This window comes from Suricata suricatta, chromosome 3 (assembly GCF_006229205.1).
Source record: "Suricata suricatta isolate VVHF042 chromosome 3, meerkat_22Aug2017_6uvM2_HiC, whole genome shotgun sequence".
Classification (NCBI taxonomy): Eukaryota; Metazoa; Chordata; class Mammalia; order Carnivora; family Herpestidae; genus Suricata; species Suricata suricatta.
In genome coordinates, this window is record NC_043702.1 from 1,384,967 (window position 1) to 1,400,386 (window position 15,420).

At 60.6% G+C, this 15,420-nt stretch overlaps 1 protein-coding gene across 2 annotated transcripts in view; it reads left to right on the top strand.

Annotated features, from left to right (window-relative positions):
• Window positions 1–15,420, top strand: part of NDUFA10 (NADH:ubiquinone oxidoreductase subunit A10) — a 37,857-nt gene that overhangs the window by 18,440 nt on the left and 3,997 nt on the right. For both annotated transcript variants that reach the window (XM_029933518.1, XM_029933519.1), the window contains 2 exons: window positions 550–635; window positions 6,074–6,182. In XM_029933518.1, coding sequence (XP_029789378.1) covers window positions 550–635; window positions 6,074–6,182 — 195 coding nt within the window. The remainder of the gene's footprint in view (window positions 1–549; window positions 636–6,073; window positions 6,183–15,420) is intronic.

The window sequence follows — 15,420 nt, forward strand, 5'->3', positions numbered from 1 at the left end:
CCTTTTTTTTTTTTTTTTTTGTCCCGCGCCTTTTCTGCCAGCCTGACATGTAACTTCTGCACCATCCATGTGTCAGTGGGCCTAGCACGCACACTGAGGGTCACCCCATCCCTGACCCCGCCGTCACCTGGGCCAGGCGTGCACTGAGGGTCACCCCACCCCTGACCCCGCCGTCACCTGGGCTGGGCGCACACACTGAGGATCACCTCACCCCTGACCCCGCTGTCACCTGGGCCACGCGCACACACTGAGGGTCACCCCCCCCCTGACCCCATCATCACCTGGGCCGGGCGCACACTGAGGGTCACCCCACCCCTGACCCCGCCATCACCTGGGCCGGGCGCACACCCTGAGGGTCACCCCACCCCTGAACCCCTGTCACCTGGGCCGTGCACTGAGGGTCAGCGCTCAGCCCCATTTCCTCCCTGAAGGCGTCTGTCCAGCCTCCTCTCTTTCTGGCTTTTACGGGGACTCTTCCTGCCAGGCAGTTGTGTCTCCCTCACGTTTCCGGAACGGGACCTGCATTAAGACCAGGCCTCTCTGTCTTAGGTGGTGGAGGACATCCAGTACCTCAAGTACAACAAGGGGCCGTGGCTCAAGCAGGACGACCGGACTCTTCACCACCTGCGGATGCTGTGAGTTCACGCCGCTGGGGGCCGGGCCGCGTCTTCGAGGGTAGCCCCGGCCTGCGGTGGAAACGTGCAGGACGGGAAGGACTTCTGTTCCAGGCGGCGTTCCGGCGCCGCCAGGAGCGAGCTGGGCCTCCTCTCCCGTCAGCCCCTGGCCTGACACTTAACTGATTGCCGATGTTAGTTCAGCGGAAACTGCTTCCTCTGTGTGCCGAGCTCGGACTGATCCAGGATTAGAGGGTTTAGAATCAGCTGATCGTCCTGCTCTCCTCCCCCCTGGGCACCTCGTCCTCCAGCCCCGGGCGCAGGCAGGGGGCCCCCGGGACACAGGCCAGGGGGCGGGGACACGGGCCGCAGCAGCCCACTCCTGCAGGGTGTCGTCTCCTGCCCCGGGGTCCTCAAGGGACCTTCACCTGATGTCAGACCAGCTGGGCCAAGGCCGAGAATGGCGCGTGCATGGAGCCATTGTCACATTTCCGTGAAACGAGGTCCTCGGTCAGGGCCACGTGGCACCGATGACTGCGTGTGTGTCCTGGGGCCGCTGTCACAGCCCCCCTCCCCCCACTGGAGCAGCAGGCGGCTTATCCCGGTGCCCGCGCCAGCATGCAGGCACTGCCAGGCCACCCTCCGCTGTGGGTTCTGGGAGGGCTCCTTGCTGGCTGCCGCCGTCCCAGCTCTCCTGGGGACGTCCTGTCCTTCCCGCCCTGCCACTGTCTTCACGCGGCCTCCGTCCCCGCACCTGTGTCTGGTGTGCATCTCTCGTGTCAGTTCCGCAGTCTTGGGAGTAGGAGCCACACCCATCCCCTGGGATCACGTTCTCACTTAATCTCTGCAGAGCCTCTGTTCCAAAGAAGATCACACTCACGGTTCCCAGTGGACATGAATTTGGGGGAACGCTGTTCAGCCCAGCACACCATGTATTTTAAGGGTCCCTCAGCGTGGCTGCAGGCTCGGGAACTCACTGGAAAGACCAGGAGTCTCTGCGTGGAGTTGTGCTCACGGCCGGGGTCACGGGGGGTGAGCTGGCCAGGGAGGAAGACACGGCAAGTCTGGAGGAGCCCGCACCCAGGCTTCCGACGCTCCCTCCTCCCCTGAGGCCCGTGCCCGAGGAGCGCTGCGCAGCGGGGAGAGGCGGGGCGCCTGGGCGTCGGCAGGGTCTCTGCCCAGAGAGCCCGTTAGACATCGGTGCCCTGTTTCTGTTGGGTGCTGCTCATGTTGGCACCTTCTTCCGTAGCAGCTCCTCGAGGCCTGACCCCAGGAAAAAGGCCCGTGGCCCCATAAGTCACACCGTGCCGTAGTGCGCGGGGTTCAGTGCCACGGCCTTGGAGTGCTGTTTGGAAGCAGGGGACCTCTCGGGCCTGCTCTGTCCCTAACAGCGGAAGACACTGCACGCGCATGTGAGCCGGCTTCTCGCAGAAACGTCTTGGGCAGGAAGGCAAGGCTGAACCCAGCAAGTGGAAGTGTCCGGGGGGTCAGCGGCTGCCCTCCATGGCAGGGGGACCCCAAGGTGCTGCGCCCCCGGCGCACCTTTCCTCTTTTTCCAGGACAAGTGCTTGATTTTGAGGGATATTTGCTGTACGGAAAGAGTGGTGACTTTCACACTCTGCTTTTTGGAGCTAAAAGACTGGAAGTCTCTTTTTGAAAACTCTGGTTAGTTTTTTTGTCGAGGTGCTTCTCTCTGTGGGTGTTTTGTAAATCTACCTAAGCGAGGTTGCACGCGGCACTGTTGGGACCCTGCTGGAAGCACCGTGTCCTCACGGCTGCGCTCTGGCGTCTCCACGCAGGTCCGGGGCCTCGAGGCCGAGCCTGAATCAGCACTGCGTTCCAGATTCCACAGCCCCCGTCCTGGCGGGGGCCCCTCCTCTCCCAGGAGCTCTGACCTGCGCCCGTGCTGGCAGCGGCGTGGGTGGGCCGACGGGACCGAGGCCGAGGTCCTGTGCAGCCCGTGCTGCCTTCCCTCCTCTGGGTGGCTCAGGCCTGGATCCTGGCTGCCACGTCACCCTGCAGCCGGCATCCGCGTGGGCCCTCCCTCACCCCGCCCCCACACCCTAGGGACCCGCTAAAGCCCCCGTGTTCTTTCCAGTGATTTCTCTCCCTGCCCTTTTCTTTTCATGACTTCTGCCGCCTTTGCGGTTTGACCCCTCGTTTTTGATCTTCATGCTGCGGTGAGTTATTTCTTCCCAAGGTTGTACCGTGTGCACACGCCCACCGGGGGAGTTTCATGGAGATGTCACCGTGACCCTGCTTTCCCTTGACTCAGAATCCTTCAGTGGCTTGTCTTTGTCTAGTCAGGAGTCCACATTTCGTTTCCTAGAATGTTCTGCCTCTTCCTGAGCCTGTCTCCCCTACCAGCGTGGTGATTCTCTAAAGGTCCCAGCTCTTGTCTAAGCCTGGCTGTCGTCACCTTTTTCCCCCTGAATTCTTTCTCTTACCTTTTAACTGTAACAGCCAGGTCGTTAGTTTACGGGTTTCTGTGTGACTCTTGTTAGCGTTCGCCGCTGTGGACGCAGACGTGGAGACCACGTGAGTCCTGACGCCCTTTCACCATCAAGGCTGCTGCTGCGCCAGGACCTTTTGGCTTGTTCCACTGATAACAGTGTCATTTTTCTTCTTGACGTCGTTTACTTATTTTGAGAGAGCATGAGCAGGGGAGGGGCAGAAAGAGAATCCTAGGCAGGCTCCGCGCTGTCAGCACAGAGCCCGATGCAGGGGACAGTCCCCTGAATCGTGATATCGTGACCCGAGCCGAAATCAAGAGTCGGATGCTTAACCCAGGTGCCCCCACAGTGTCATTTTCTAAACATTATCTGGAATGTGTTTAATTTGATTCTAGACTGTGTCCAAAATTGATGTCCTAAGGGCATGATTTTAGTAGTTATTTCATTATGTTGTTGTGGGAGCAGAGAAGGATTCAGTAATTCCCTTCAAGTTTACACATGACAGCACTCAGTTAACTGTTTTAATTTATTTTACTGTAAGTGGCCCGTCCTCTCCTCCCAGTTTATCGGCCCCCCGCCCGGAGAGCTCATCACAGGGTACATGGTAACTGTTTATTCTCACTGGAGTGTCATTTCGTAATTTGGGGGACTCCAGTGAGAATTAGCCCCACCTTTCTAAGATAAATACTGTAAACGGGCCACTTACAGTTATGCCCACTTTGCCTAGAACCTGACCAGATTGTTGGTTTAGAGCGTTTTTGCCCCGCGCCATTGCGGGAGCCCGTGTAGCGTGAGGAACGTGCGTGCCCGGGCCGAGAGGCCGCCGCCGCACTTTCCACCCTGGATCGCCCTCCGTTCAGCGCATCGTCCTGATTACGGGCGCTGCCTGGCTGCCCTCAAGCCCGTGCCTGAGATCCTGGCCGCCGGCCTCGCTCCCCGGGTGCGGGCCCTCCCGCCGCCCCCAGTTTGCTTCCTCGTGGGGACTTCCGTGTCCGGGGACTCCGGAGAAGGCCCTCCTAGGAGTCTGAGGGGCACGAGTTGGTGTCAGAAGCGAAGTGCTCGGACAGCGCGTTGCAGCCCGGGGTGGACCACCCCGCACGCTTCGGACGTGGGTGAGGAGCAGGGCCGCGTTCTGTCGATCGGGAGCCAGTTCGGGTCTCCTCCTGCCGCGCTCTGCAGAGTACGGGGCAGGGCGCCGGGCGCTGGAGCCAGGCTCGGGCGCGCCCCGTGCTCTTGGGCGCCCCGGCTCCTGGTGTTCCGAGGGCCTCTTAGCCCGTTGTCGCACTCTGCTCCGTTACACCGAGTGCTTTGTGAGCAGGACGTTTTCGGTCTCTGCCCTTTGCTCCCTGCATCCTAAAAGGCTCCGCGTCCCTCCCTTTCCATCTCGACTAAGTCTGTACCTGACTGAAGGTCACGACTCCTGGCGTTTGGTGGAGATGTGACATGCGGGCCCTTCGTAACCGGCTCCGTTTGATCTCACAGTGACAAGCGGGCAGCAGTGGAGCCCCAGCTCAGTAACTACAGTGGCAGTGGGTATTTTTTTAATGGTCAAAACTAGTTGGCAGCGTGTTTGTTCAGCGGGTTCTGGGGCTTCGTGTGAGCCGCCCTCCAGCCCAGCGGAGCCCAGCTGGCGCCCTCGCTCTGGGCACCGCGGGCCGGCTCCCGGCCGCGCCCGTCCTCCGGGTTTGCCCGGACGCCTTAGGTGTTCGAAACCACTGAGGAAGCCGAATCAAATTCCACCTTGATATCTGTTACGTTTAAAAATAGTAATTTCATTTTTAGTGTTGTTCACTGTGAGATCACTTTAAAAAGTTATCCTCGTACAATAGTAAGAGTAATTCAGTTGTGTGAGAAGTAAAGCGCCGTGGACTCAGTGCTCACGAGGACACCCTGAGCGGCTCCTGGGACTGTCAGGGACAGCGCTCCTGCCAGAGTGTCCGTCGTGGCCACTTGCACAATCGGTGGATGTCGCGTAAAGACACTTAGGAAGACGGTTACCGTGGCAGCGTTGCCTTGGGTCGAGTCTGTTCCTGGATGATCATTAGTGCGTGTCTGAGTGACACCTTTTGTACCGGTGACACTGAGGAGCTGCCATTTCCCGCCGTCCGCGTCCAGCGTGCTGCGCGCTCTCGGGCGTGTGGTCCTCGGGGCCGGGTGGTGGGGCACTGGGCTCGGAGCTCGGCTCGGATCAGGTGGCGGTGTGCCCCGGCCACCGGGCCCAGGCCTAGGCCTTGGGTGTACGTGGGTCTGGACTTTTTATCACAAAGTGGCGGGAAGCTGGGTGCACTTAAAGGACGTCCATTACAGACAGAAACGTCTCCTGCCATTGTAACTCACTGGTGGGAAGGCGGTCATTCGGAATCCCCTTGTTGTGAGCCCTTCAGAAAGGAGACTTTATGTAAGCGCTTCTTTCTGAAAGCCCCCACAACGCTTTCCACTTTCAAGGACAGTGGTCATATGCGGACTGAAACTGATTTGAAATAAGCAGTTATAACATAGTGTAAATATTTTCGCAAATAAAATAGTGACACAAGGAGCGTTAGACCTTTACAGGCGAGGGAGGGTGCACCTGGCCGTCCTGCGTGCGGCTCCCGCCACGTGCTCCGGACTTGCGTGGCCTTGCTGGGCGGGAGTCCTTCAGGCAGAGCCGCAGGGACGGGGCTCCTTAGCTGCGCCCACCCTGGGCGTGGCACCGTTATGGTGGCGTTGGGTCTGGTTTTTCCTTCGGGCATCCCTGTGTTTAAAGCACAGCGTGCCTCCTTGTCTGTGTCCCCCACGCCTCATCCATTCCCGAAAGGCTGGCCTCCGCGGCCGCTGCGGCTTTTGGAAGACTCTCCCTCGGGCTGGGTCACCTGCTCTTTGAGACGGAAGTGCGTCCAGAGGACGGCCTGGGATGCGTGGCATTTGTTTGGACGTGTGAATATTTTAACATGGGTGTTTCATAAAGCCTTACGGCTTGTTTCATTACTTTTTGGTTTAACGTGATGTGTTTGTCTTATTTTGTAGGGTGCAGAATAAGCTGGAGGTGCTGAATTACACCACCATTCCCGTCTATCTCCCCGAAATCACCATCGGAGCCCACCAGAGTGACCGCGTCTTCCAGAAATTCACAGAGGTGAGGTTCGCCCCACGACCGTACCAAGGTCACTTCCCCCAAAAGTGGCTGCTGTTGTTTTTTATAACGTGTCGGTTTTCCTGGAAGAGCTTCCTTTTCCCTAAAGTAATTCCCCGCCCCCTTCCGTCCAAAGTCGGTGTGGCTCCTCCGATGGCCCGGTGCCCTGGGGGCGCGTGTGGCGCGCAGCGTTCCTGGTCAGCCAGCCCTCCTTTAGTTTCTTGTTATGCTCTCTCTCACTTATGGTGAGTGCTACCGGCTTTCCACTTGAATTACCGATACAGAGTTTCCGCTTTAAACTTAGGCGAAAAAGGGCATTCAGTTTTTCCAACTGTAAGCGATAGATTGGTGCGTGGCCATGGCCAGAGCGGGCCGGGCCTCCGGGAGCGGGCAGGCTGTGCCGGAGCGGGCCGGGCCTCCGGGGAGCGGGCCGGGCCTCTGGGAGTGGGCCGGGACTCCGGGGAGCGGGCTGGGCCTCCGGGGAGTGGGCCGGGCCTCCGGGGAGTGGGCCGGGCCTCCGGGAGTGGGCCGGCTGTGCCGGGAGCGGGCTGGGCCTCCGGGAGTGGGCAGGCTGTGCCACACCTGCACACTCCAGGGAGGCGCCCGGCATTTCCACCTCATCCTCCCGCAAGTTCACTCCCTCAGGGCGTCACTTCAGTCATCCGGCATCCAAACCGCCTGAGTGCGGGGCGTGAGCCAGGCGCCTGTGGGGGGCCGCTGCGGGGCACAGGGCGGCCAGAACCCGTGCCCTCGTGGAGGGGATGTCAGGCCAGAAGGACCTAGGAAGTGAAACCGAGCATTTGTTAAATGGTGACAGGGCTGTGGGGAGACCTGAGTTCCCAGGAGAGGGCAGGGCAGAGCCTTGCCAGGCGGGGGCTGGGTTCGGAGAGCCTGGGTCTCACTCCGGAGGCGACGCTGAGAAGGTGGCCTGTGAGTGCAGAGCTGCCGGAGGTGAGGGGAGCAGGGGCGGGTGCTGGGGGAAGGGCCCGGGAAGGGAGGGAGGGGAGATGGGCAGATGCAGAGGTGAGGCTCAGCACGTCCCGGCACGGTGCTGGGCCTGGAGCAGGGGGAGGCGGGGGAGGTGGTAGGCGGTGGGGACCTCCTGGGCCAGTGGGAAGGCTCTGCAGGTGCGGGAGGAAAACTGCGAGGTTAGTACCAGGAGCGTCTCGTGTCACCGTCCCCGTCCTCGGCCCTGTGACTCGCCCTGGGGTCTTCCTCCTCCTTCGCTCTTGGAAGGAGCCTTGCATTCCAGGAACGGCTGTGTGGCAAGGCTGTTACACTCTGGATATTTTCTCATTTTAATCTGACTTCTGTGTAGACTGATAACTCATTTGAGTTACCCTGGATCATTTAAAAGCACTTGGGATCTTTCTGTCTTTGGTTCCTGGTTTCTGGCTTCATCCCACTGTGGTCCGAGACATACTTTCTGTCATCCCAATCCTCCGACGTGACTCAGCCTGACTTTGTGCCTCAGCATTAGGTCAATCTGGTGACCTTTCGCTGTCCTGGGGGAGAGCGCTCCTTCCCATGCGGCGTGTGGGCCCTGCTGGCGTCCCGAGGTGACCTGTGTCACGGCGGACACTGCGCCGCTGTTGGCGGGTCGCCCTGTGTGTGGGGCCCGGGGTCTGTGTGCCGCCGGCGCGGCCGCCCCCCCCTCTGGTCGTTGTGCGTGCGGATCCAAGGCGTCGCCTCGCGCTCGCGTCTCCCGGGAACCGCGTGTGCTTCACGCCCTGCTCGCGCGCCGCGCTCGTGTCCGGGCAGCGCCCCTCACTTGGCGTTTCGTGTGTTTCTCACCTGCTCCCGCTCTCTTCCTCTCTTGCCTCCTTGTGGATTAAGGGTCTGTGTTGTCTCCGTTTCCTCCCTGTTTGCCTCCCAGCTCTCGTGCGCTCAGTGGCTAGCTGCCAGCCTGGTAATGTTCCTCCCTGACTTGCTGACCGCCCGGTGGGCGAGATCTCTGGCTCCGGAACAGGGGTCTCGGGGCTCTTCCTCCGTGGGCCCGACTCTTGGCCTTCATGCTGCTGTGTCCCCGCCTCACTGCTCACTCGTCCGTGCGCCGTCGGCCCCGCGAGGTTGCAGTCACTGTTGTCTGTGGCCGGCCCTGCCGTGAGTGTACCCGGGGCCCCGTGTCCGGGCCGGGCTCCTGAAGAGTCGTGGCTGACAGAAAATCCTCTCACTAAGTTCAAAACCGTCTTTATGATCGTGGTTTTATCTCCTCTTTCAGTTTGGAAGGGCTTGGAGACAACAGGAGCAGACGCACACCGCGCACGCTCACGTGCGTCTCCCACGGCGCCGTCTTAGCTGCGGCCGCTCGCGCGGACGCCCTCGGTGTGGGTCTAGCGTCGCCGGCTGTCCTCAGCAAGGCGGGGTCTCGGGCCTGAGCCGGACCTACGGGACGGGGCTTCCTGGGCGCGGCCGGGGATCCACTGAAGGAGGGGGCCATGGCTTCAGCATGGAATTCCTGCACACAAGGCCGTGCTCCTTCACAGCCACCGCGCCGCCGTCCACACCCGCGAGGGAGCGCTCACGTGTTCCCGCCTCTGACCCAGGGACCCCCTTTGGGGGTGACCCGCTGTCCCAGTGGTGCTCTTCCGAGCAGATGGGCTGGTGCAATGTAGCGGCCACCATGGGGAACCCGATCGGTGCCTCCGGCTTTCCGGGACACTACGAAGATGACGGGACGGGAGATTTCAGCCTGCCCTCCGTCCAGCTCTGTGTGCTGTGTCCCCAGAACCGGGCTTCAGTTGTCTGCCTTCTTGTAGGAACATCACAGAACCCGTCACGGCTTCTCCGACAGCACAGGGCTCCTGTGGGTCCCCTCCCCGCGTATGTCGACTTTGATCACTTGGCGGAGATGTCCTCACTGTCAGCCTCTTACTCCTCGTGACTTGTGTTTTCAGGGAAAACTTTGTAAACGTTCATCTCCCAAGCAGACTTTTACTAGTGCCTCCAGCATCTGACTCTAGTGGCTGTCGTTAGCAGGACGGTTACCAGCTTGTCATCTTCCTAATCCTGTCACTCTTCCTCCCATGCTGTTGGTCACACTGTGAGCGAGCACTTCCTCCTGTACCTGTGCACTCACTTCCTGGGTTGTGCCGTGGGGCACAGGCCGGGGGGCTCCCAGGACCCCGTGGATGCCCACATGCCTGTGCTCACCTCTCCGGGGTGCCAACGACTCCGGGCTTGCAGCAGCCCCGCAACGTCCGCCCTCCACACCCACACTCATCGGTTCTCACGGAGCAGGGTGCCGGGCTCCCACGGCCTCGGTCTCTGTGCTTCTGGGCTGACCAGTGTGTGACCGGTGTCCCGCCACACCTGTCTGCCGCCGTCGCTGACGCCCCTGGCCGGCCGGGGCCCCACCACGCACATCTCCACTTTCGTGTCTGCATTGCTCGGATTCCTAGCGTTCTTTGGAAGGACTTGCTAGTACATCTTCTGTGTGGCCTGTGCCCACTCCCCGTGCTCTCGTCCGTCCACCAAGCTCCTCCCCTTTTCCGCTCTTCCTAATCCGTCTCTAAACCTGCATTTCCTGTTGGTGTTTTTAATTTTAATCATGGTCCTTCTTGACCCTAGAATTTCCATTTTTTATAATTTCAAGTTACTTGCTGAAATCACTTTGGTATCTGATTCTTGAACATACAATCACGAAGCTGTCAGTTGGCTACACTACCTGGACCTGTTTTAGATCCGTCTACACTGCCTGGTTCTCCCCCCACCCTTTCAGTTTTGGTCGTTTAGTCTTGTGTTTTGCTGTCCCTTGTTTTTTCTTTACATTCCTGTCATCAAAGATAGGGCGAAGCTCTGGTGGTGTCACCTGACCCTCAAGAGGACACGGGCGCCACCCCCGGCCCGGAGGTCATGGCCCAGCCCCCGAGCCCGTCCAGACACCGCCTGGTGACGCTGCGCTTGCATGTGTGAGGTCCCTGACTGATGAGAGCATGTCCTCTGGGGCCCAGGCTCTATGGTGGGTCCTGACCCACGGTTCTGTGTCCACTGCACTGTCCCCTCCCCTGGTCCCCTCAGGTTCCCAGCAGCCGCCTTTGAGAGTGGGCGAGCCCTGGGGGGGACGCGTGTGGACCAGGCTTCCCCCCCGGGGGCTCAGGGCGCATCGTCCTCACCGGTCTGCCAGGAGCTGGATGCGATTGCTGTTTAACCAGAGACACAGCCGAGGTGTCTGGCGGTTTCTCATCGTTATTGTGTGTTGTGTGTTACTTCATTTGTGAACATTAAGAGAATCTACTATATTGGACTTACGGTTTTAATGGGTTTTTTTAACGTTTATTTTTGAGAACAAAAGAGACAGAGTGTGAGCAGGGCAGGGGCAGAGAGAGGCAGACCCTGAATCCGAAGCAGCTCAAGGCTCCGAGCTGTCAGCACAGAGCCCGACACGGGGCTTGAACTCGTGAACCGTGAGATCATGACTTGAGTCGAAGTCGGCTGCTTAACCCACTGAGCCACCCAGGTGCCCCGGACTTACAATTTTAATTAAATGTATAGAAATGCTGGAAGTCTCAGTTAATTTTCAAAATTGGTAAGTATTTTTAAAAATAGCTCCGTTTTTAAAATAGTTTTAGGTTCACAGAAACGCCATGAACATGCCGGGGTGCCTCACGCACCCACACGTGGTTTCCCGGGCTGGAGGCACGTTTGTGTGCCGTGTGGTCAGGGGGCTTCGCCAGCACTCACGCGCCCCGGGGACTGCGGTCCACGCCTTCCTCGATTTCCCCAGTGCCCCAGCGCCGTGGCCGCACTCCGGTCCCCCCCGGGACACCACGCGACAGCAAGCCGCCAGGTCCGAAAACGCTGTTGGGCCGTGAGGTTTGTCCGCTCTCCTTCCGTCCTCACGGCAGCTCTCGGGAGGCCCGGCCGGCGTGTAGGACGCCCCTCGGCCGCGGTCCGCCTCCTGTTGGGTCAGGGTGAGCCTGCGCGTGTGCTTCACGGCAGAGAGCCGGAGGGGCGAAGCGCCGGTCCCGTCACGTCTTGGGCCGAAAACCGGCCTCACCCCTGCTGGTGTCAGCCCGGACCCCTGGCAGAGGCCACGCGGACGCGCACCCCCTTCCAGAGAGTCACCGTGCGCCCCGGACATCACATCCGTCCCCTGAGTAGAGGGTGCTGTTTATAGAGGAAATTCAGACATTACAGTGGAGATGCAGTTGGGCACCGGGTGGCTCAGTCAGTTATGAGTCTGACTCCTAATCTCAGCCAGGTCTTGATCTCAGGGTCCTGAGTTCAAGCCCCGGGTTGGGCTCCACACTGGGTGTGAAGCCTACTTAAAAGAACAAAACACACAGAAACACAGTGCTGGACTGAACTTAGGTGGAATGGAAGTACTGGCCATTCGTCCTCATCAGCAGAGTGCTCTGTTTGGACACTGGAGACGCAGTTGGGGGAGGGCTGGGACCGCGGCGTGGCTGCCTCCGCCGGCGCTGCACGTGGTGGTGTTTGTCTCACTGCGTGTCCGGTCGTGAGCGGGCGTGGTGCTGGACGCGGGCAGAGGCCACACTGGGGTCCTGCTCTTAAGTGGATGGGCGGTGACGAGCTAGCCGGCCGGGGGCACGGACCTCCCCGGGACACGCAGCTGCTGCTTTGGCAGCAGGTCTCACTGCAGGGCCTCGGGCACACTTGTTTACGGATCCCGTGTTAACGGAATTCATGATTGGCTGAACGAACCCAGGAAGGGGGTCTCACTAGACAACTTTCCAGAAACAGCAGGACCCCGAGGATGCCCACTCCCCCTGCGTGCCGGCATGGCGCTCTTGTCTGCCTGCCTGCCATCAGGCCGGCCTCAGTAGTGACACTCGTGGTCGTGAGTCCGCCCCAGGCCGGAGAAGCACGAGGGTTCACCCAACTGAGCTCCTGCACCTGCCACACGCTGTGGCTTGGCCGCTCACCCGAGGCCTTTCAGCCCAGTTTCTCCTTTTTAGGCACAGACTCACCCGTTTTCATACCATTTGATAACGTCTGCAGTGCAGTGACAGGCACCATCGGCATAGCTGACCACTGACCCTTTCCACCGCGGGGGGAGCAGAAGTACCGTGGCCCCTGGAGCATGTGGGTCTGCGGCCTGGGGCCAGTGGGAGGGGGAAGGGCGGAGGGGGCAGGCGGAGGGGAAGGTTGAGGTGGCGCGGGCTGCTGGACCTCAACCGAGAGTTCGCGGGGAGCGTGGGCAGCCGGCTGTCCCGGGTTTGTTGGCTTGTTTTATTTCGAGAGGCTGAGACCTCAGTCTGTAGCCAAAGGGCAAGAGCCAGTGGGAGGTGAGGGAGAAGGTGCGGGAGGGCGGGCACAGCGGGTGGGCAGGGGCAGAAGGGGTCCCAGACCCGCCAGGCAGGTGAGGCCGCCCCCGGGACCGTGGGCAGAGTGCCCAGGCGGGCCCCAGCTCCTGCGGGAGCCGCCCCCTGAGCAGAGCGGACACCACGTCCTCAGAGTGGCGGGGGTGTGCATAGCAGCCTGCTCCCTTTGGGAAGTCGTCTTTCAGACACGGCATTGGGTCACTCTATTCCCATGCAGCCCTTCCTTCAGGCAGACAAGCTGTGAACTGGCTCCCACTTTACCGATCCAGTGTCTTTTCAATTTAGGGAGGCCAGATGCTATTAAGATATGGTGCCCCCTCCGCGGATCCGATTGTGTCCAAGACAGTTGCTGGGACAACACAGTCTTCTGCTTCCTCTCCTGCTATTTTTATTTCTCTGCTATCTCAAGTTGTCTCCGTTTCAGTACCGAGTTACCATCTTTTAGAGCAGAGATGGTGAATAACTCGAATGTGCTGACGCACGTGCCCTCGCTGCCGTGAGGTCCTCCGATGTGGACAGACGTGCAGGGAGCAGGGGCCGCGCTCCGTCCGCGTGGACGTGCTCAGTAGACCGGCGCGGGCGCTTCCTTGTTCCGCGTCTCGTCTCGCCGCGGAAGCCTCAGGTGGAACGTAATCTCGAACAAGTGCAGAATCTCGGGTTAGACGTTGTTGAGTTGAGCGCCAGTGCGATCTTCCGTCGGGGCTGGAAGACACGCGGAGACGTGCGCTGCGTGTGCCCCCGTGCGCCCTGCCTGGAGCGCGCCCCTGAGGTTCACGGGGCCAAGTGCCCGCTACTCAGAATCCTGCGCGGAGGGCAGCGCGAGTCCCGGGGAAGAGCGTCAGCGCGGCGGGCTTTTCGGCAGGTGCGTGAGCGAAGCTGCAGGCCGGCGCGCGGCACGCCGGTCACAGCGAGACGCCTCCGCGCGCAGCCCGCTGAGCCCCGGTGCCCGGACGTGGCCGTGTGCTCGGTCGATGCTCTTGTTCTGGGGTCTCTAGAAAGAATACTGTTTCCGGGTAGGTAAGCTAGTGCTCGAGTTCGGGGCTTCTCCATTCACTGCTCGTGGGAGTCATTTAAAGTGTCCGGGTCTGGGCCGATCGGGCGGCAGGTTTGGCGGCTGAGGGTGGCAGCATCTGTGACCGGCTGAGGTGTTCGTGCTAAAGATAGAGGCCGCTTGTTCTTCGAAGGACGGCTTTTGAAAATTGTCTCTGATGAGATAAGGTTTTGAGGTGGGAGTTGACTTCAGAGTTTTTATGCGTGAATTATGCCTAGCAGTAATGGAAAACGGGGGAAATTCTATATCAAAGAAGTGATTTTGTTAAATTTCTACAGTGCTCTTCTTTAGAATTAATGAAAAACCTTAGAGTCCATTAGTTTTTCTGTGTAATGATGGGTCACAGGAATTGGAAGGTGGAATCTGGGTCCCCTCTGGACTCATGGAGCCGGAGAGCGTCTGGACAGAGCAGAGCCCGCAGTCACCGTGGGGCCAAGCAGGTACAATTAGGCTTCATTTGATCCTTTTTAAAAAGTTCACCGCTTGCCACTAATACAACAAAGGACTCAATGCGGAGCTCCTGCTGGTATCTTAGTTCCCCGGGAGGACTCCGCCCAGGAACTGTGAGCCCTAGAGGCGCTGTGCGGCCGCCGAGGGCCGGGGCTGCCTGACGGGACTGCGAGAACCAGGAGAGGAGGCGGGAAGGGCGTGTGGCCTGGGGACCGTGCCCTGACACATGCCCAGGCGCCTAGAAACTTGAGCAGCACAGCGTGACACCATGGGCTGGCGGAGAAACAGACAGACGGAGGGAGGGAATGGAATTTGGTGAAACCCAGCAAAGGCGGCACGTGGTCGGGAGAGACGGCGCGCTCATGTCGTCTCCCGGAGCCGGCCGCAGGCGGGACTGGCTGTGGGACGAGGCCAGCGCCCCGCATGGCGCTTCCAGCCTGCTGCTTGCTGACCAGCACCTCCGACAGGTCGCTAAACGTCTTCTCAAGTAGGGACGGCGCCCACCTGCCCTTCAAGGCAGTGGGGCACGGGAGGTGGCAGTGGGACTTGGAGCCCCTGCTGGCCTCGACAGGTGGTCACCCCCCGGGCACTTTGGGATGAGTGCCAGGAGGAGAGGCCTCGGACACAGGGCCCCCCAGAGGACAGGGAGGGCGCTGGAGCGGGGAGGAAGAGTGGCCATGGCGGGGGCAGGGGGGGAGGTCCCTGAAGAGCAAGGAGCAAAGGTGAGGCCCAGGCCCGGCCGGTGGTCAGCTGCTCCCTCAGTGAAGTGCCTGTGCGGGAGGCGGGCTGTGCCCGGAACCAGCGCTCCCGTTCTCCTGCAGAGCGGGGCCAGTGCTCCTCCCTCCCCGGCGGGGACTGAGCAGCTGCCTGGGGTGGAGAGGGCTGTGCAGTCCAGTTGGGGAGGGGCGAGACCCCTTCGTGTGGGGGACCTGCTCTTCCTCACCATGCGTCAGCCTTGTAGCAAGTGACAGTCAGAGTCCTTTCTCTCTAACCGGCTGCTTGTGGCTTGGCTGACCAGTGTCTGTGCTTCTGTTCCGTTTCCGCGGTTGACTCGACGGCTACACCTCTGCCTCACCGTTGAGGACGGCTCCAGCCTGCATAGCTCCTCCAGCCTCTGCCCGGTTCCCCCCCGCCCGCCCCGCGTCGCGCTGCACCCACGTTCTTAGCCTCACGACCTGTTGGCATCCTCTTAGCTTCAAACCGTCCGCTCTCTTTGGGAGAAGTCAGTTTCTTTGTGACCGGCCACCTCCCCGTGGCTCCCGTCTCTGCCGTGCACACGCTCCACAGGCCCTGGCCACCCGGTGGCCTGAGTCACCTCGGTCGCTAGTTCTTGCGGCAGGGGCCTGACCCCCGCACTAGGCCACCGCCCTGCACTAGGCTGCCCCCCCCCCTCCCCGCACTAGGACATCGTCATCCCCCTCCCCCCTCGCACTAGGACATCGTCATCCCCCTC